The sequence below is a fragment of the Lepus europaeus genome, chromosome 7, assembly GCF_033115175.1.
Source record: "Lepus europaeus isolate LE1 chromosome 7, mLepTim1.pri, whole genome shotgun sequence".
Classification (NCBI taxonomy): domain Eukaryota; kingdom Metazoa; phylum Chordata; class Mammalia; order Lagomorpha; family Leporidae; genus Lepus; species Lepus europaeus.
Window position 1 is genome coordinate 60059343 of NC_084833.1, and position 22304 is coordinate 60081646.

General features: G+C 37.0%; 2 protein-coding genes across 2 annotated transcripts; both read left to right on the top strand.

Moving 5' to 3' along the window:
- Window positions 1-5285: 5285 nt before the first annotated feature.
- On the top strand, window positions 5286-6245 carry LOC133764510 (olfactory receptor 52Z1P-like). The gene has a single exon (XM_062198185.1). The coding sequence runs from the start codon at window positions 5286-5288 to the stop codon at window positions 6243-6245; it is 960 nt and encodes a 319-aa protein (XP_062054169.1).
- Window positions 6246-12264: 6019 nt separating this feature from the next.
- Window positions 12265-13209, top strand: LOC133764511 (olfactory receptor 51V1). The gene has a single exon (XM_062198186.1). The coding sequence runs from the start codon at window positions 12265-12267 to the stop codon at window positions 13207-13209; it is 945 nt and encodes a 314-aa protein (XP_062054170.1).
- Window positions 13210-22304: the final 9095 nt, after the last annotated feature.

The window sequence follows — 22304 nt, forward strand, 5'->3', positions numbered from 1 at the left end:
AACTAAATCGTGGCTCATTTGACCAGATTCCCAATAGATCCATTTTACAATGAAAATAGCAGTTAGCTGCTGAATCTGCACAGCTTATATAATTTTCATTGGACACATATTTTACAATGGCCAGAGAAGCTTCCTTTCAAAGCCCGAAAACTAAACAAGCAACCATCCTCCAGATCATCACCCTGGAGAAGCAGAGAAGTCTTCACTGACAACGTGTTTTTTACTAGGCAGGCATGATGGAAGTACCATCATGAATTTATGTTAAGTAATGGAGAGAGAGTCACATGTCTGATGTAACTGAGTTGTCAGTATAAATAATATTTAACATGGAGAGTGAGAGGGTTCATTTGAGGACTTCTTGGTGTGAATATCTGTACCTCAGATTAGGGAAGCCTATAGAATACAGATCAAAATACTTTGAAATATGACCATGAATAATAGGTACAAAAACAGTTGTGTTCTCAGAAATAACTGCTTATTTTAGAAATATATTATTAGGGGCTGGTACTGTGTGGTAGCCAGTAAAGCCGCAGCCTGCAGTGCTGACATCCCATATGGGCACCAATTTGAGTCCCGGCTGTTCCACTTCTAATCCAGCTCTCTGCTATGGCCTGGGAAAGCAGTAGAAGATGGCCCAAGTGTTTGGGGCCCTGCACACACATGGGAGACCCTGAAGAAGCTCCTGGCTTCTGGCTCCTGGCTTCAGATTGTCCCAGCTCTGGCTTTTGCAGCCATTTGGAGAGTGAGCCAGCAGATGGAAGACCTCTCTCTCTCCCTCTCTCTCCCTCTCTCTCCCTCCCCCTCTTTCTCTCCCTCTCCTTCTCCCTCTTTGTAACTCTGGCTTTCAATAATAGGTAAATAAAAGGTAAGTAATTAAATAGGTAAATCTTTAAAACAAAAAATATATAATTATACCATAGTCATGAAATTTACAAAGAACTCCAGAATGTTTTAAAACAATATATGACCTACCAGAGAGAGGTCAGCCAGAGGAAGGAAGATGAGTAAAAAGAATTGATGTAAGTAGATTTGTTATAATTGTTGGGTTTTATACAGAAATCAGTAGATTGAGAACATTCATAGTTTAGATCATTTGTTTGAAAGGTAGATTTACAAAGAGAGGAGGGGAGACAGGGGAAGAAAGGGAGAAGAGGGAGAGGGCGAGGAAGAGGGAGAGAGAGAGAGAGAGAGAGAAAGAGAGAGAGAGAGAATATCTTCCATCCACTGGTTCACTCCCCAAATGTTTGCAATGGCCACAATGGCTGAAGTTGGGTCAGGCCAAAGCCAGCAGCCAGGAGCTTCTTCCAGGTCTCCCATGTGGGTGCAAGGGCACAAGCACTTGGGACATCTTCCACTGCTTTTCTAGGCCCATCAGCAGGGAGCTGGATTGAACGTGGAGCAAGCAGGACATGAACTAGAGCCCTTATAGGGTGCCAGAGTCACAGGCGAAAGCTTAACCTTCTACATCACAATTCTGGCCCCAGTATTTGAAATTTTCTATCTGAGAGGTTAATAAGAGAAAATCCTCCCCCACAAGTTTCTTTTACTTGCATAGAGTCAGTGTTGAACACAATGCAAATCATAACATTTATGTTTATGGCTTTTTCCCTCTGGCTGTATCATTCATTAAAGTATTCTTTGAAAGCTTAAAGTGATCTAATTAATAGCAGATTGCTGACTAATTCTACAATGTAACCAATGTAAAAGAAGGGAAGTCAGGAACCTTAAAATTTCATGGTAAATAAATTGAGGGAACACGTTACATGCCTTCAAAGAAACATACAACACTCCCACATGTGGTAGTAAGGCCTGTATTTTCAGAATGGTATATTCTGAATATTTCAGAATATGGAAACAGAACACAGCTATACTAGCATGAGTCTGGCATGCAAAGAAAACCTATAAGTGTAAGTTTATGTGTTAATGTGGATGTCAAAGAGTGCTATTCAGAGAAAAATCATAAATTATAGAGGAAGAGTGGGCAAGGGTGCTTCTCCCAATGGGCTATGTACTCAAACCAGCTCTGGGCCACCTCCTTCCATTAGAGTGACAAAATTAAATCCTCTGAGGTTGAAAATCCTGGCCCAAGAGATGCTTAGAAAGAAGAATAAATAGTTCCAGATTTCCTGTCTTTTCACACATCCTTGGTGTTTTTTTGTTTTGTTTTGTTTTCATTTACTGATCTGTTAAACATCTTCAGGATCTTGGAAAATATAAGTAAGTAAACTTGGGTTATGCTCAATGGAGGCACATAGAAAATTACAGTAAAAAATTCAGGAAATGGCAGAAGTGTTCATTCTATCAAGAACTTAATATTCTCACTTTCTCTAGTCCTGACTCATAGGATACTGGACTTGGCCTTAGCGGGAGTGGCTCTGCAATTATAGTATCTTTCTTGTGTGTTTTTTAAAAAGCATCACATCTACATGAAAAATATTTTTATTTCCTTTTGGAATATTTATATAAAGTCCACTTTTTTCTTTGATACATGAAAATGCAAAGCTGAATCTTGTGTATAAGTACAACGAATTTACTTCCCACTGGTTATAAACAAGGTTCAGTGGTTAAACAATTTTAGTATTTAAAAACATGTATATATGTATGCATGTTTACATATGCACATGCATATTTCAATGAAATTTTATATATCTCACCTATCAGGTGCTGGGCTAGGAACAGATTAGGAAGCTTGAGAGATCTTTAGTATCTTCTCTACATTACATCAGAGCTACATTGGTGAAGCAAAAATAAAATTTAATTTCAAAACCCGTTCCAACATTGTGCTGATCTTTACGCACCTTTTAAAATAAAGGACAAATTTAGAGTGAAGACTATGAATTGATAAAATATTTCCAGTATAATTAAATAAACCTTTGTTCTTAAGGATACCCTAAACCAATTCAAATTCAATTTAGTGGATCATAATCCTGAATTTCAGAAAACTCATTGTGCTCAAAGTTTATTTTGGTCTTAATTGATGGTAATTTTACACATCCTCAAATGTCATCTGTTATTGGGATGGAGATATATCTGTCTTAAAATACCAGCTTCAGAAATGACTCACATTTATAAATGAGTTTATTTTTATTGTTTATAAGGAAGAGAAAAAGTTAAAATTTCTCTAGGGTTGTAAAGATAGAATAAAACTTAATGAGTATTTAATTCCTACCTATGATTTCCTGGAACCACACTTCCTCTGCATATGTGTTTAGAATCTAGTCAGAATATGCTGTCAGTACTATGATAGAACAGTGTAAGAATGAGCCCAGGTCTGTACTGAGTAAACATAGGAGATTACCGTGAAAACAAAAACAAAACAAAACAAAAAACCAAACAAATGAACAACAGCAACAACAACAACAAAAGGGAAACAGCAGATGATTAGTGTCCCAAAAGATAACCAGAAAAGTTAGAAGAAAGCCTGAAAATTTTTCTTTCCTTCCACGCTATCTCTATTTTGGGGGTTTCTTTGACTCTTTATTTTTTGACTTTTTTTTTATTTGAAAGTCAGTGTTACACAGAGAGAGAAGCAGAGACAGAGAGAGAGGTCTTCCATCCGCTGGTTCACTCCCCAATTGGCCCCAATGGCCAGAGCTGTGCTGACTTCAGGGGGTGGTTTACCTACTACGCTACAGCACCAGCTTCTCTTTGCCACTTTTTAACTCACTCTGAATGTCCTTATGAAGCCTTGTGGTGGTAATCACGCCACCCTCCACCCCCACCCAATAACCAAATTTCATTTATGTGCATGGCTCTGGTATGGAACTATATTAAACATGTCGATATCAGTCTACTCTTTCTCTCTCAGCAATAATAAATCTCATTCTAAAATATTCAATGTCAGCAATAGATATAAACAATTGATTTATGTAAATAAAATTGATCCATAGACAAGTATCTTATGTTATTTTAAAGAACCACATGCCAATTTAAGGCAAGGTCAAGTTGGCTATGTGGATTTTATAGATGTAACTGAAACACAGTACCCAAATATCTCAATCATAGAAAATGAGACATAAGACTATGTAACAATCAAGAAAAAATGGAAGTAAAGGCAGTAAAACCATAAGGTGCAATGGGTAGTATACTGAACTGTAACAGAACTAAGGGATTAGAAACAGTCATTTCTTAAGCCCATGGACCACAATAGAAAATAAGAGTTTTAGCTAGATTTTGATTGAAAAAGAGGACTGGAGGAGGATAGGAGCCACTTGTCTTTCACATATTTTGTACCTTTGTCTATTCTCATTTATCTATCTATCATCTATTTATCTATCACATCTTCTATGTACCTACATAGTGTCTGCCCTACTGTTGCATCAATTGTTCTTGCTCTGATCCACATTCCTTAGATACTCGCAATTAGAAAATTTGTCCATGCTCTTTTTATTTAAGGATTGTGGACCCCTGGTTAATAATGTGGAAATGCGAAATAGTGTGTTGCTATGGTGATACATGGAAATTCAAGTAATTATTTAATTTTCTTCTAGTGATGCTAGTGGAATAGAATAGAAAAAATTTTACCACATACTGTGATTGCTCATTTGAGTCCAGCTCATTTTAGTATTACAAGGTTTTTAAGATCTCATCCTACAGTTTTGAGGAATGAATTGATTGGCAGACAAGGATCAATTTATTTTACTTGTGAGTGCTCAATAGTTGGCATAGGATGTAGCATTAGTGTTCCATCAAAGTGGAAGAGGCCATATGGGATATATTGCTTGGATTCGATTGTTCAAGCCTGATTCTCTCCCTTCTCCCATAATGGTACAATTCAGTTTCATATCTATTTTCGTCTGGAATATTATTAGTGAAGTATTTTTGCATCTAGTTTTATTTTGATAGGATGTATTGGATAGTGGTTAAAATCAGAGCTTTCAGATTTACCCTCTCTAACTTTAACTCTTGAGTTAAGAGCATGGAAGTCTCTGGGTATGTTTTTCCATCTGTAGCAATAATATTATTCATGTTATACATGGGTTATAATAAAGACCTTTTCAACAGGTTGTGAAGATTTAATATCTTTATATATGTAAAGTACTCACTTTATTTAAGTTATATTATGCATTTATCAAATTATAGCTTATTTTTTCAATATGACTTAATTAATTGTACGATAGAAGTGTAGATTTAGGTCAGCAAATTCATCTTTCTTTCCTTTCACACAGAAGAAGATACCAGGGAAAAGACATTTGATCAGAGCCCATTCAGCCTACGGTGGTGCCCTTGAATCCTCAACTTTGTGTTCCTCCATTGAAATGGTAGGTTTGGAACCTACGGCAGTGATGGCTCCTTCCTTTCACAATCACAGTAATCTCCAGGATGCATGGTATGTCCTGACTGGAATCCCAGGACTGGAAGATTTGCACACTTGGATCTCCATCCCTATCTGCTCGATGTACATTGTGGCAGTTGTAGGCAATATCTCTTTGATCTTCTTGATAGTGATTGAGCGAAGTCTGCATGAGCCCATGTATTTTTTCCTTTCCATGTTGGCCTTAGCAGATCTCCTGCTCTCCACTGCCACAACTCCCAAGATGCTGGTCATTTTCTGGTTCCATTCTGCTGTTATATCCTTTGGTGGCTGTGTAACTCAGATGTTCTTCATACATTTCATCTTTGTGGCAGAATCTGCAATACTCCTGGCCATGGCATTTGACCGCTATGTGGCCATCTGTTACCCATTGAGATACACCACAATCCTCACCTCTTCAGTCATCGGGAAGATTGGCATAGCAGCAGTGGTGAGAAGCTTTATCATTTGTTGTCCATTCATCCTTCTGGTCTATCGACTTACATACTGTGGAAGAAACATCATTCCCCATTCATACTGTGAGCACATGGGTATTGCCAGATTGGCATGTGACAGCATCAATGTCAACATCATTTATGGAATGACAGTGGCCCTGCTCTCTACAGGGTTGGATGTAGTGTTCATCATTATGTCCTACACAATGATCCTAAACACAGTGTTTCAGATACCTTCCTGGGCTGCCAGATTTAAGGCCCTTAATACATGTGGTTCCCACATCTGTGTCATCCTTATGTTCTATACACCAGCATTCTTTTCATTTTTTGCCCATCGCTTTGGGAGCAAAACCATACCTCATCACATACACATCCTAGTTGCTAACCTCTATGTGGTGGTGCCCCCTATGCTCAACCCCATTATTTATGGGGTGAAGACCAAACAAATTCAAGATAAAATTCTTTTGTTATTCTCCCCAATGAGTACATGCTGTTGAAAAGAAGAATAAAGTTAAATACTGAATATTTCTGAACAAAACTCTCTCTCTTCAAAATGTTTCAGTGAGAAACAGGAATAAATGAAATCCATAAAGACATGTCAAATAAACTTCCAAGAAGGATCTGCCAAAGCTTCCTCTACATTTTCCTCAAGTATGCCAAGATATTGAGAAAATAAAATACTGATTATTTCCTCACTGAATAATACTCCTTATATAATAATATACTCTTATTTCCTCATTTTATGATATCTTCAATTCCAACTTATGTGATATTAATATTTCCAGCCCTGCTTTCCTTGTTCTTGTATTTTCTTGGTAAATATTTAATTATCAAACTTTATAAATCTCTCCTTGGTTGTTTTCCTTACATGTAGCATGTAGTTGACCTTACTGTGTGACCCATTTATCTTAATAAAGATTTACTTATATTTATTAAAAATGTTTGCTGATGATAGATTTCAAAACATTTTTTCAGATATCCTATTATTGTACATTATAACTTATTAAATTTTCTTTAAGGTATACAAATTTCATGTATTTCATATATATAGATTTAGGAACATAGTGGTACTTTCCACCGCACCTCCTCTCTGGCCCATGCTCCACTCTTTTCCTCCTCAGTCTTTTATTCCCACTCTTAATTTTTACGAAGATGTATTTTCAGTTTACTTTATACTCAAAAGATTAACCCTGCACTGAGTAAAGAGTTCAACAAATGGTATGAAGAAAAGACCAGTGTTCTTCAACAGTGGAGACAAGGACTGTAGACTATCAGTGAATCTCAAAATGTCAATTTCACTCCAGTACATTGCATTTTATGTTCTCTATTAATTACCACCAATCAGGGAAAACATAAGTTATCTGCCTCTTTGGGTCTGACTTATTTCATTATGTATAACAAAAAGAAAGCTGAGGAAAGACAATTATTTAAGATTAATCACATTGACTTTTCTTAGTTAAATCTGGGAAATTAGAGTGGTGAGTCACTGAGCATTTTACTGAAAAGTAAAACATTTCCACTGAAATCAGACAATATGTGGACTGATAACATGAAGTCAACATATTAGTTTTTCTTAATTTATATTTTTAAAAGAAAATATTGTCTCTAATATAGCTTATTTTCTGATTCATTGATTTCTCACCAAGTGTATTTCATAGCAGAAGCACATAATGCATGTATATTGAACGAATGATAATAATGAATTAAACAAATGATAGCAGATGGTAAATTCATCCACATGAGACCAGTATGGTAATTTTCAATGTAAGTTTTCTCACATATTAGAAGTACAGGTCTAATTAATCAACAGAATATCTTCTTTTCAATAGAGACTTTACTGAAGGGGCAAAAGTTCCATACCCAGACAATAACAAAAGCAATTTAACTAAAAATTCAATAGAGTATTAGGTAGAATATTTACACAGAAACTAAAAAGCTGTTTCTAATCCCACCAAATGAAATTATCTGGATTTGTCTCAAGACCATATTTAAGTTCCTTTATTTTATTTTGCTTTTGTTTTCTGTGTTTGTGGAGACATACCCAAAAATTATTGCTCACACCAACGTTACAGAGACTTTGCCTTATGTTTCTTTAAAGAGATTTTTGAGTTTCAGGTCTTACGTTTACATCATTATTCTATTTTGAATTGATTGTTGTATGTGACATAAAATAAGTGTCATAATTGCATTATTCTGCATGTTGATATGCAATTCTCCCAGTATCATTTATTGAAGAGTGTCCTTTATTCACTGAATTTTCTGGGCAACTTTGTCCAAAGTAATTTGAACAGAAAATGAATAGGTTTATTTATAAGTTTCCTAAACTATACTGCTCCATTGGTTGATTTGTCTATGTTTTTGCCTGTATCATGTACTTTTGAATAAAATTACTTGAAAATACATATTTTATTGAGGGAATGTGATATTTCCAGATTTATTCTTTATCTTCAAAGTTATTTGAACCTTTTGAGATCTATTGTTATTCTATAAAATTTATATATTGCTTTTGCTTTTTTTTGAAAAATTTTGATACAAATTTTATTGAATCTATTGATCACTTTGAACAGTGTGAACATTTTTATAATAGTAACTCTTTCAGTACATGATCATAGAATATCTTTCCAATTATTTCTGTGTATGTTTAGTTTCTTCCATCAATTTTTTTCCAGAAACCTTTTATTTAAGGTATACAAACTTCATTCATTTCATAAACACTTAAGGAACATGGTGATTAATCCCCTTTTCTCCACACTCCCACCGTGCTCTCACTCACTTCCTCCTCCCTTTCCTATCCTCATTCTTATTTTTTCTAAGATGTATTTTCAATTAACTTTATACTCATAAGATTAACTCCATACTAAGTAAAGAGTTCAACAAATAGTGTGAAAAAATGTTCCTCAACAGTCAAGGAAAGGACTGTTCAAAGTCATTGCATCTCAAAGTGTCAATTTCACTTCTATAGATTACCTTTTAGATGCTTTATTAGTTATCACAGATAAGAGAGAACATATAGTAGGCTATTTCATAAAATATGATGTTTTCCAGTTTCATCATTTTGTTACAAATGACCAGTTTTCAATTTTTTCACCACTGTGTAGTATTCCATGACATACATATCACATAACTGTATCAAGTATTCAGTTTATGGACATTTGGGTTGATTTCATATCTTAGCTATTGTGAATTGAGCTGCAATAAACATAGGGTACAGGTAACACTTTCATACACTGATTTCATTTTCCTTGGGTAAATTCCCAGGAGTGGGATGGCTAGATCATATGATAGGTATGTATTCAGATTTCTGAGGTATCTCCATGCTGTCTTCCACACTGGCCATACCAGTTTACATTCCCACAAACAGTGGATAGGGAACCTTTTTTCCCACATCCTTGCCAGCATTTGTTATTGGTTGATTGTTGTATGAAAGCCATTCTAACGGGGTTGCGGTGAAACCAAATGTTGGTTTTGATTTGCATTTCCCCAATGGCTAGTGTCCTGAGCATTTTTTCATGCATCTGTTGGACATTTGGATTTCCTCTTTTGAAAAATGCCTGTTTAAGTCCTTTGCCCATTTACTAAATGGGTTGTTTTCTTTGTTGTTGAGTTTCTTGAGATCTTTATATATTCTGGTTATTAATCTTTTATCAACTGCATAGTTGGCAAATAATTTTTCCCATTCTGTCACTTGCCTCTTCACTTTGCTGAATGTTTCTTTTGCAGTGCAGAAGCTTCTAAATTTGATGTAATCCCATTTGTCAATTTTGGCTTTGATTGCCCGTGCCTCTGTGGTTTTTTCAAGGCCTATTTGCCTACCCCAATGTCTGCAGGGTTTTCCCAATGTCCTCTAACAATTTGATGATATTGCATCATATATTTAGGTCTTTGACACATTTTGAGTGGATTTTTGTATAAAGTGTATGGTAGGAGTCTTGCTTCATAGTTCTGCATGTGTGTATCCAGTTTTCCCAGCACCATTTGTTGAAGAGGCTGTCCTTGTGACAAGATTGATTTTTAGCTACTTTATCAAAGATACATTGGTTACAGATGTGTGGGTTGATTTCTCAATTGTCTATTGTTTTCCACTGATCTATCCATCTGTTTTTGTAGCAGTACAAAAACTATTTTGATGATAATTGCCCTTTAGCATGTGCTTTCATTAGTATGGATTTTTTAATGATATTGATTCTTTCAATTCACAAACATGGAAGATTTTTCCATTTTTTGTGTCTTCTATTTCTTTAATGTTTTGTGGTTATCATCATTGAGATCTTTCGTTAAATTTACTGTAAGGTAGCTACTGTAAATAGGATTGATCTTAGAAGTTCTTTCTCAGCCATGGAATTGTCTGTGAATACAAAGACTACTGATATTGATTATTTTGTGTTGATGTTAAATCCTGCTACTTTACCAAACTCCTTTATGAGTTCCAAAAGTATCTTAGTGAAGTCTTTTGGATCCCCTATAGATAGAATCATGTTATCTGCAAACAAGGATAGTTTTACTTCATTCTTTCCAATTTGTATCCCTTTGATTTCTATTTTTGACTAATGGCTCTGCCTAAAAATTCCAGACTATATTTAATAGCAATGGTGAGAGTGAGCATCCATGTCTGGTTCTGGATATTAGTGGGAATGCTCCCAACTTTTCTCCATTCAATAAGACACTGGCTGTTGGCTTGTCATAAATTGTTTTGATTGTGTTGAGGAATGTTCCTTCTATACCCAATTACTTAAAGTTTTCATCATGAAAAATGTGGCATTTTATCAAATGCTTCCTCTGTATATATTGAGATAATCATATGCTTTTTGTTCTTCAGTTTGTTAATGTGATGTATCACATTGATTAATTTGTAAATGTGGAACCACCTTTGCATGCCAGGGATAATCCCACTTTATCTTGATAAATAATCATTCTTATGTTTTGTTGAATTCATTGGATAGTATTTTGTTGAGTATTTTTGCATCTATGTTCATTAGGGAAATTGGTCGATAGCCCTCTTTCTCTGTTGTATCATTTTCAGGCTTAGTAATTAAGGTGATGCTGGCTTCATAGAAGGAGTTTGGGAAAATTCTCTTCCTTTCAATTGTTTGGAATAGCTTGAGAAGAATTCGAGTTAGTTCTTCTTTAAATGTCTTGTAGAATTCAGCAGTGGAGCCATCAGGTCCTTGGCTTTTCTTTGTTGTGAGGCTCTTTCTCTTGATTACGGGTCTGTTTATGTTTCCTATGTCTTCATGGTCTAATTTAGGTTGGTTGTATGTGTCCAGAAATCTATCCATTTCTTCTAGGTTTGTTGGGTTTGTTGGCATACAGCTCTTGGTAGTAATTTCTGATTCTTTTTATTTTAATTTATTTTAATTTCTGATTCTTTTTATTTCTTTGGTATCTGTTACAGTTCCTTTTTCATCTCTAATTTTTTATTTGGATCTTCTCCCTGTTTTTTTCTTTTTTTTTTAGTTGGGTCAATGATGTATCAATTTTGTATTTTTTTTTTTGAAAAACCAACTCTTCCCTTTGCTGATCTTTTGTAATAGTTTTTGTTTCTGTTTTGCTTATCTCTTCTCTATTTTTCATTATTTCTTTTCTTCTCCTAATTTTGGGTTTGGTTTGTTATTGTTTGTCTAGGCACTTGAGATGCATTGATAGCTCACTTATTTGGTGCCTTTCAATTTCTTTACTTAAGTGCCAATTTTTATAAACTTTCCTTGTAACACTGCCTTTTCTGTATTCCATAAGATTTGATATCTTGTATTGTCATCTTCATTTTTCTCCAGAATTTTTTTTATTTCTCTTTTGACTTCTTCTATGATCCACTGTTCATTCAGGAGCATGTTGTTCAGTCTCCATGTGTTTCCATATGTTTTAAAGATTTTCAAGTTGTTGATTTCCAGCTTCATTTCATTGTGGTCAGAGAAGATGCATGGTATGATTTTGATTTTTTTGAATTTGCTGAGACTTGCTTTATGATCCAACATATAGCCTATCCTAGAGAAAGTTCCATGCACTGGTAAGAAGAATGTTATTCTGCAACTGTAGAATGAAAAGTTCTATAGATATTAATTAGGTCCATTTGGTCTATAGCATTGATTAACTCTGCAGTTGATTTCTATTTTTGCCTAATGACTTGTATGTTTCTCATTCTCCTAAGGGTAATGCCAGCCATGGAAGCAATACACATCTGCGATTATATATTGTCTTCCTTTAGGAATGATCAAGACCCCCAGAGACTCCCAGAAGTCGAGCCTCTGAACAAAGTCTCGTGAGCCCAGTGACATTATGGTCTCTGCATAAAAGTCCTGAACCTTCCCACATCCCTTGTTCCTATCGAGGGAAGTTCCACATCTATTCTACAGATTTCTGCCCTTAAAGAAAACATAATCAAGTTTCTATTTTATTGAGTTTATGAACTTAGGGAAACTTTATATTATTCCAAAATCAAACAAGCATTACTAGAAAGTAGAGGATCACAAATTTATGTAATTTACAATTTACTCTAGGCATATTTTCAGTCTTCTATTCATGTCTGCTATCTCAATCTCAAACTCTAACAACTCAAGATTTGTTCTCACTGGGTTTCCTGGCCTAGAAGTCCACTATCTCTGGATCTCCATCCCTTTCTCCACCATCTACGCTATGGTTTTCCTGGGAAACTGCATGGTGCTGCATGTGATCCGGACTGAGGTGAGCCTGCACCAGCCCATGTTCTACTTCCTGGCCATGCTGGCCCTCACTGACCTGTGCATGGGACTATCTACCGTGCACACAGTTCTGGGGATCCTGTGGGGCTTCATTAGAGAGATCAGCTTGGATTCCTGCATTGCCCAGTCGTATTTCATCCACGGTCTGTCTTTCATGGAGTCTTCTGTCCTGCTCGCTATGGCTTTTGACCGCTATATTGCCATTTGCAACCCATTACGCTATTCCTCCATCCTAACTAATGACAAAATCATGAAAATTGGGGTGACAATCCTATGCAGGAGCTCTTTGCTCATACCTCCAGTCATTATCCGTTTGAAGTTCTTAAATTATTGCCGTCCTCACATCCTTTCTCACTCCTTCTGCCTACACCAAGACTTACTAAGGATTGCCTGTTCAGATATTCACTTCAACAGCATCTATGCTCTGGCCCTGGTTATCAGCAATCTGTTGTTGGATGCAGTGCTCATACTTATCTCCTACATCGTGATCTTGCATACTGTCTTAGCTATTGCTTCGCAGGAAGAGAGAATCAAGTCTTTGCAAACTTGTCTGTCTCACATCTGTGCAGTTTTGGTTTTCTACATCCCAATCATTGGTCTGACTATGGTGCACCGATTTGGGAAACACCTCTCTCCACTTGTTCACGTCCTCATGGGTAACATCTATATCCTTTTCCCACCCATGATGAACCCAATTATTTATAGTATCAAAACCCAGCAGATACGAAGAAGAGTCCAGAGATTATTCTCCTTGAAAGCATCCTAAGTCTGGAGATCAAATGTGAACCTATTCATAACTTCACAAGTTACAAAGCACAGGGTAAAGTAAGTGTAAATGGATTTATAACTGCTGGTTCAATAATGTTTCTTATGTTATAAATACCTCCCTCTCTAATTTCTCACAACCATCATTAAGTCATGGTATGCATGCATGATTTTGTGACACATTTTATAATTGAGAATATGAATATATAGTGGGTGGCAATCATAATTTCTGAGTCAAATCTGTTTGTAAAATATTCACCTTATAATGCATACTAGTCTGAGTGTATTTTTGGATGAACTCATTATGAAAAAGTTAAATCTTGCTGAATAAGCAGTTCAAGTAATTAATAAAAGATCAACCACTTTCCTAGTCTAGTTTTATTACTGTAAATGACATTCTCATTTCAAGCTTTTCCAGTACCTAGCCACCTTTGTTGCAAAAGATAGGATTTTATTCTTTTTTTGTAGCTAAGTAGTATTCCATAATGTATATATAACACACTTTCTTTATCCAGTCAGGTGATGGACATGTGGGTTCATTTCATATCTTAGCTATTATGAATTGAGCTGCAATAACTTTGGGATATAGATAACTCTTTAAAATGCCAATTTCATTTCCCTTAGATAAATCCCCAGGAGTGGGATTGCTAGGTCATGTGGTAGATCTATTTTAAGCTTTCTGAAGTATTTCTATACTGTGTTCCACAATGGTTACACCAATTTACATTCCAAACAACAAGGAATTAGGGCACCTTTTTCTCCACATCTTTGCCAACATTTGTTGTTTGTTGATTTCTGTGTCAGAGCCATTCTAACTGGGCCATCATTGAAGCATAGCAGGTAAAGATGGCACTTGTGACACAGCCATCCCATTTGGATGCCAGTTCATGTCTTGGTTGTTCCACTTCTGATCCAACACTTTTATGTGGTCTGAGAAAGCAGTAGCAGAAGGCAACAACACGTTTGGGTCCCTGCACCCATGTGGAAGACCTGGAAGAAGCTCCTGGGTCCTGGCTTTGGACCAGCCAAGCTCCAGCCATTGTGGCCCTTTGGGGAGTGAACCAGCAGGTGGAAGACCTCTCTCTGTCTGCCTCTGCCTCTATATAACTCTGCCTTTCAGATAAATAAATTCATTTATTTAAAAAAAGTTTTGGGGCCAGTTCTGTGGTGTAGCAGGTAAAGCTACCACCTGCAGTATTGGCATCCCACATGGGTGCCAGTTCGATTCCAGGTTGTTCCACATCTGATCCATCTTTCTCTATGGCCTGGGAAACAGTAGAAGATGGGCCAAGTTCTTTTGCCTCTGCACCTGCTTGGGAGGTCCGTGGGAAGCTCCTGGCTCCTGGCTTCAGATAGGTACAGCTCTGGATGTTGCAGCCATTTGTGGAGTGAACCAGCAGATGGAAGACCCCCCCCCTTCTTAAAAAAAGAATTTATATGAATCACCTCATTTAATGTTATCAACAATCTCATAAAGTATATAATATTGTAAGCCCCCTAAGAAGATAAACTTACAGATGACAAGAAAGAATATATATCTAAGACCAAAATCAGCTATCTGGAATTTGAAATTTGAACTTGGAACTCAAATCCTCAAAATTTTAATCAAGATGCCAAATCTGTGAGGACTATTTTTTTTAATTGCAGAGGTAAAATTACAGGAAAATAGACAAGGAAAATCTCATGGTGACTTACAGCTTTGTTTTAAAATTTTACAAAATGAAGGTAAGCTGTACCTTTAGTTCTAAGCTACTCATTCAATATAAAATTGAAACTGAATATTCAACTCTCATGTTCTAAGCCTTTTTTTTTTTTAACAAAACTGAACATTATGGAGAAAATTGTGTGTCCTTGATTTAGTGTTGTTCTGATAAGCAGCAGGATAACCAGCAAAATTTTAATATTGTATCATTTACCCGTGAATCTTTTGTTATTGTCCATCTTTTTGTTATTGACATGATACAAGAAATACACTATAAAGTTAGGTACTCTTAATTTTTTATATATTTGGGCAAACGAAGAATGAAGCCTCTTAAGAAGCAACATGTCTTGTTCAAAGAAAACACTTGGATAACTCTCTCCTGGATTTGCTTGATCTTAACTCCAAAAACTCAGGGCTTTAGAGTAGGTTGAACCACCACATACAGCTTAGGTAGGAGGGTATGTAATGGAGTTGTATGTTGTGGCCCCAAATCAGGGAGCAAAGCAATGGCCAGCAATGTGGCAACCTCTGCCACAAAGATGAAGTGGAGGAAAATCATCTGAGATACACAGTTTCCAAAAGAAAATATCTTCGGAAGATTGCCAGCATCTTTGGTATAGTGATTGTGGAGAGAAAGATATCTGCTGGTGCAGATGAGAAAAGAAAATGTACATGAGTATGAGGACTGTACTCGGTGATGACCAGGGATAATAGCAACTCTATACACTGAATAGATGGGGATGGAGATTCATGTGTATGTGTCTTCCAGCCCTGGGAGCCCTATCATGGTGTATCAGATGTCTCTAAGATATTGTGACTTGAGGAGGTTGTCAGCTTTTATTATGACCCCTGATACTGGAATGGAAAAAGAAGGGAAGCAATGAACATCCTGGATTATTTTATCAGTTGTATGAAGTCTTGGTAGTGTTAGTAAAGTTATTGCCTTAAGAAACTGTTGTGATCAATAATTATCCCAATGGACATCATTAATTTAAAATTTGCCATGGTTCTGTAAAGCCAGTACTACAAATAATAATGATATATGTGTTATTGTGGGGATTAGAGAGGTTCATAGGTTGTTAGGTCAAGCTTCTGTCAAAATAAGAACAGGGGCAGAATCCATTTAGGGTGGACAAGGGCTTGCCTCCTCCCTGAGGCTGCCTGTAGCAAAACTTAGATTTTTTTATTCATGAGATAGGGTGGCAATGATTACCAATTACAGCCCCCTGATTGGTTTTTAGTTTCACCATGAGAGCAGGCTACACCAGATTACAAAACCCAGCCCTCTCATGGGGTTATCCCTTCCTCTGATTGGTTGTTATCCTAGGTAACTGATTGATTTTTCTTCTAGGCATCTGTTTAGTTATTAGCTGTTATTCTGTTAATTTCTTGATTGGCTAAATATATGTAGCCACTTTAGTACATAAAAGTAGCCAGTACCTCCAAGCTTTGCTGGCAGTTCCATCCTTGGAGAACCTTCCTGATTGTGGTATTAGGCTTTCTCAGTTAAATAAATCTTGCTTTTTTTTTTTAACTGTCCCTGGTCCATGTGGAAATTCTTTGCCATGAGATAATAACCAAGATTGCATGATCTGTCCCATAGCAGTAGTATAATACTGAACATTTAATGGATTTGTAATATTGTCTGGGCACTATGATCAACATATGTTTCGGTTTAGTTTTAAACACCATACATAATAGTTTCTCTGCTTCTCATGCTGGTCATTTCTATTGACTTATCACATTTTTTTTTCTGAAGTTCTAGAAGTATAGTTATTAGAATTCTGGTATGGTCTTCTGGGGAAACCAGGACCACTGAATCAGGAGCAATCATTATCCCTGTGTTGTAATATGAAGAGTTTCATAGAGAAACTGGTTTTCCCTTTCTCCAGTAATATATTTGGAAAGAGAAGTAGAAGTAGAGATATTTCTTGTGTTGCACAGTATTGTATTAATTTAATGTTGTATATGTTGTAACCATGAACTCAACTTGTGTGATTATAATATGCACATATTTCAGTTAAACAGTACTGTGTGGCCGGTCCTGCGCTCACTAGGCTAATCCTCCACCTGCAGCTCCAGCACACCGGGTTCAAGTCCCGGTTGGGGCGCTGGTTCTGTCCTGGTTGCTCTTCTTCCAGTCCAGCTCTCTGCTGTGGCCTGGGAAGGCAGTGGAGGATGGCCCAAGTGCTTGGGCCCTGTACCCGCATGGGAGACCAGGAGGAAGCATCTGGCTCCCGGCTTTGGATCGGCGCAGAGCACTGGCAGTAGTGGCCATTTCGGGGGTGAACCAACGGAAGGAAGACCTTTCTGTCTCTCTCTCTCACTGTGTAACTCTGCCTGTCCAAAAAAAAAAAAAAAAAGTACTGTGCAAAGTTAGCACTGGTAACACATTTATAATTCAATAGACAGAGTTCTCTCACTATCCACATAAATTAACTCTTCTTCCCCCTCGGTATTTTCCTCTCATTTATTTCTTCTACTTGTATTTTTATTTTATTTCTTTTTTAAATTTTTTTTTCTTTTTTAAATTTTTTTTCATTTATTAAACTTTTATTTAATGAATATAAATTTCCAAAGTACAGCTTATAGATTATAATGGCTTCCCCCCTCCCATAACTTCTCTCCCACCCGCAACCCTCCCCTTTCCCACTCCCTCTCCTCTTCCATTCACATCAAGATTCATTTTCAATTCTCTTTATATACAGAAGATCAGTTTAGTATATATTAGGTAAAGATTTCAAAAGTTTGCCCCCATCTAGCAACACAAAGTGAAAAAATACTGTTGGAGTACTAGTTATAGCATTAAATAACAGTGTACAGCACATTAAAGACAGAGATCCTACATGATATTTTTTAAAAATTAATTTTCTATGCCATTTCCAATTTAACACCAGGTTTTTTTTTCATTTCCAATTATCTTTATATACAGAAGATCAATTCAGTATATAATTAGTAAAGATCTCATCAGTTTGTACCCACACAGAAACACAAAGTGTAAAAATACTGTTTCAGTACTAGTTATAGCATCACTGCACATTAGACAACACATTAAGGACAGATCCACATGGGATGTAAGTACACAGTGACTCCTATTGCTGACTTAACAATTTGACACTCCTGTTTATGGCGTCAGTAATCTCCCTAGGCTCTAGTCATGAGTTGCCAAGGCTACGAAAGCCTTTAGAGTTCGCTGACTTTGATCTTATTCCGATAGGGTCATAGTCAAAGTGGAAGTTCTCTCCTCCCTTCAGAGAAAGGTACCTCATTCTTTGATGGCCCCGTTCTTTCCACTGGGATCTCACTCACAGAGATCTTTCATTTAGGTCTTCTTCTTTTTTTTCTTTTCCATGGTATCTTGGCTTTCCTTTCCTACAATACTCTCATGGGCTCTTCAGCCAGATCCGAATGCCTTAAGGGCTGATTCTGAGGCCAGAGTGTTGTTTAGGATGCCTGGCATTCTATGAGTCTGCTGTGTATCCCACTTCCCATGTTGGATCCTCTCTCTCTTTTTGATTCTATCAGTTAGTATTAGCAGACACTTGTCTTGTTTGTGTGATCCCTTTGACTCTTAGACCTATCAGAGCCATCGGTTGTGAACTGAAATTGATCACTTGGACTAGTGAGATGGCATTGGTACATGCCACCTTGATGGGATTGTATTGGAATCCCCTGGTACATTTCTAACTCCATCATTTGCAGCAAGTCAGATTGAGCATGTCCCAAATTGTACATCTCCTCCCTCTCTTTTTCCACTTTTATATTTAACAGGGATCACTTTTCAGTTAAAATTTAAACACCTAAGAATAATTGTGTGTTAATTACAGAGTTCAACCACTAGTACTAGAACAACAAGAACAAATACTAAAAAGAATAAAGTATTACATTGTACATCTAGAGTCAGGACAAGAGCTGATCAGGTCATAGTTTCTTATAGTGTCCATTTCACTTCCACAGGTTTCCCCTTTGGTGCTCAGTTGTCACCGATCACAAATTCTTTCTATGAAGCCAGCATCACCTTAATTCCTAAGCCGGTAAAAGATGCAGCATTGAAAGAGAATTACAGACCAATATCCCTGATGAACATAGATGCAAAAATACTCAATAAAATTCTGGCCAATAGAATGTAACAACATATCAGAAAGATCATCCACCCAGACCAAGTGGGATTTATCCCTGGTATGCAGGGATTGTTCAACGTTCGCAAAACAATCAACGTGATACACCACATTAACAGACTGCAGAAGAAAAACCATGTGAGTATCTCAATAGATGCAGAGAAAGCATTTGATAAAATACAACACCCTTTCATGATGAAAACTCTGAGCAAACTGGGTATGGAAGGAACATTCCTCAATACAATCAAAGCAATATATGAAAAACCCACGGCCAACATCCTATTGAATGGGGAAAAGTTAGAAGCATTTCCTCTGAGATTTGGTACCAGACAGGGATGCCCACTCTCACCACTGCTATTCAATATAGTTCTGGAAGTTTTAGCCAGAGCTATTAGGCAAGAAAAAGAAATTAAAGGGATACAAATTGGGAAGGAAGAACTCAAACTATCCCTCTTTGCAGATGATATGATTCTTTATTTAGGGGACCCAAAGAACTCTACTAAGAGACTACTGGAACTCATCGAAGAGTTTGGCAAAGTAGCAGGATATAAAATCAATGCACAAAAATCGACAGCCTTTGTATACGCAGGCAATGCCACGGCTGAGGAAGAACTTCTAAGATCAATCCCATTCACAATAGCTACAAAAACAATCAAATACCTTGGAATAAACTTAACCAAAGACGTTAAAGATCTCTACGATGAAAACTACAAAACCTTACAGAAAGAAATAGAAGAGGATACCAAAAAATGGAGAAATCTTCCATGCTCATGGATTGGAAGAATCAATATCATCAAAATGTCTATTCTCCCAAAAGCAATTTATACATTCAATGCAATACCAATCAAGATACCAAAGACCTTCTTCTCAGATCTGGAAAAAATGATGCTGAAATTCATATGGAGACACAGAAGACCTCGAATAGCCAAAGAAATCTTGTACAACAAAAACAAAGCCGGAGGCATCACAATACCAGATTTCAGGGCATACTACAGGGCAGTTGTTATCAAAACGGCATGGTACTGGTACAGAAACAGATGGATAGACCAATGGAACAGAATAGAAACACCAGAAATCAATCCAAACATTTACAGCCAACTTATATTTGATCAAAGATCCAAAACTAATCCCTGGAATAAGGACAGCCTATTCAATAAATGGTGCTGGGAAAATTGGATTTCCATGTGCAGAAGCTTGAAGCAAGACCCCTACCTTTCACCTTACACAAAAATTCACTCAACATGGATTAAAGACTTAAATCTATGACCCAATACCATCAAATTATTAGAGAGCATTGGAGAAACCCTGCAAGATATAGGTACAGGCAAAGACTTCTTGGAAAAGACCCCAGGAGCACAGGCAGTAAAAACCAAAATTAACATTTGGGATTACATCAAATTGAGAAGTTTCTGTACTGCAAAAGAAACAGTAAGGAAAGTGAATAGGCAACCGACAGAATGGGAAAAAATATTTGCAAACTATGCAACAGATAAAGGGTTGATAACCAGAATCTACAAAGAAATCAAGAAACTCCACAACATCAAAACAAACAACCCACTTAAGAGATGGGCCAAGGACCTCAATAGACATTTTTCAAAAGAGGAAATCCAAATGGCCAACAGACACATGAAAAAATGTTCAAGATCACTAGCAATCAGGGAAATGCAAATCAAAACCACAATGAGGTTTCACCTCACCCCGGTGAGAATGGCTCACATTCAGAAATCTACCAACAACAGATGCTGGAGAGGATGTGGGGAAAAAGGGACACTAACCCACTGTTGGTGGGAATGCAAACTGGTTAAGCCACTATGGAAGTCAGTCTGGAGATTCCTCAGAAACCTGAACATAACCCTACCATACAACCCAGCCATCCCACTCCTTGGAATTTACCCAAAGGAAATTAATTTGGCTAATAAAAAAGCCATCTGCACATTAATGTTTATTGCAGCTCAATTCACAATAGCTAAGACCTGGAACCAACCCAAATGCCCATCAACAGTAGACTGTATAAAGAAATTATGGGACATGTACTCCATAGAATACTATACAGCAGTAAGAAACAATGAAACCTGGTCATTTGCAGCAAGATGGAGGAATCTGGAAAACATCATGCTGAGTGAATTAAGCCAGTCCCAGAGAGACAAATTTCATTTGTTTTCCCTGATCGTCGACAACTGAGCACCAAAGGGGAAACCTGTGGAAGTGAAATGGACACTATAAGAAACTATGACCTGATCAGCTCTTGTCCTGGCTCTAGATGTACAATGTAATACTTTATCCTTTTTAGTGTTTGTTGTTGTTGTTGTTCTTGTTGTTCTAGTACTAGTGGTTGAACTCTGTAATTAACACACAATTATTCTTAGGTGTTTAAATTTTAACTGAAAAGTGATCCTTATTAAATATAAGAGTGGGAATAAGAGAGGGAGAAGATGTACAATTTGGGACATGCACAATCTGACTTGCTGCAAATGATGGAGTTAGAAATGTACCAGGGGATTCCAATACAATCCCATCAAGGTGGCATGTACCAATGCCATCTCACTAGTCCAAGTGATCAATTTCAGTTCACAACCGATGGCTCTGATAGGTCTAAGAGTCAAAGGGATCACACAAACAAGACAAGTGTCTGCTAATACTAACTGATAGAATCAAAAAGGGAGAGAAAGATCCAACATGGGAAATGGGATACACAGCAGACTCATAGAATGCCAGGCGTCCTAAACAACACTCTGGCCTCAGAATCAGCCCTTAAGGCATTCGGATCTGGCTGAAGAGCCCATGAGAGTATTGTAGGAAAGGAAAGCCAAGATACCATGGAAAAGAAAAAAAAGAAGAAGACCTAAATGAAAGATCTCTGTGAGTGAGATCCCAGTGGAAAGAACGGGGCCATCAAAGAATGAGGTACCTTTCTCTGAAGGGAGGAGAGAACTTCCACTTTGACTATGACCCTATCGGAATAAGATCAAAGTCAGCGAACTCTAAAGGCTTCCATAGCCCTGGCAACTCATGACTAGAGCCTAGGGAGATTACTGACGCCATAAACAGGAGTGTCAAATTGTTAAGTCAGCAACAGGAGTCACTGTGTACTTACATCCCATGTGGGATCTGTCCTCAATGTGTTATCTAAGGTGCAGTGATGCTATAACTAGTACTGAAACAGTATTTTTACACTTTGTGTTTCTGCGTGGGCACAAACTGATGTGATCTTTACTAATTATATACTGTATATAAAGATAATTGGAAATGAAAAAAAACCTGGTGTTAAATTGGAAA

Bases quoted from the DNA above. Each gene is read 5' to 3' on its own strand.
- LOC133764510 (XM_062198185.1), top strand. From the start codon at position 5,286: ATGGCTCCTTCCTTTCACAATCACAGTAATCTCCAGGATGCATGGTAT.
- LOC133764511 (XM_062198186.1), top strand. From the start codon at position 12,265: ATGTCTGCTATCTCAATCTCAAACTCTAACAACTCAAGATTTGTTCTC.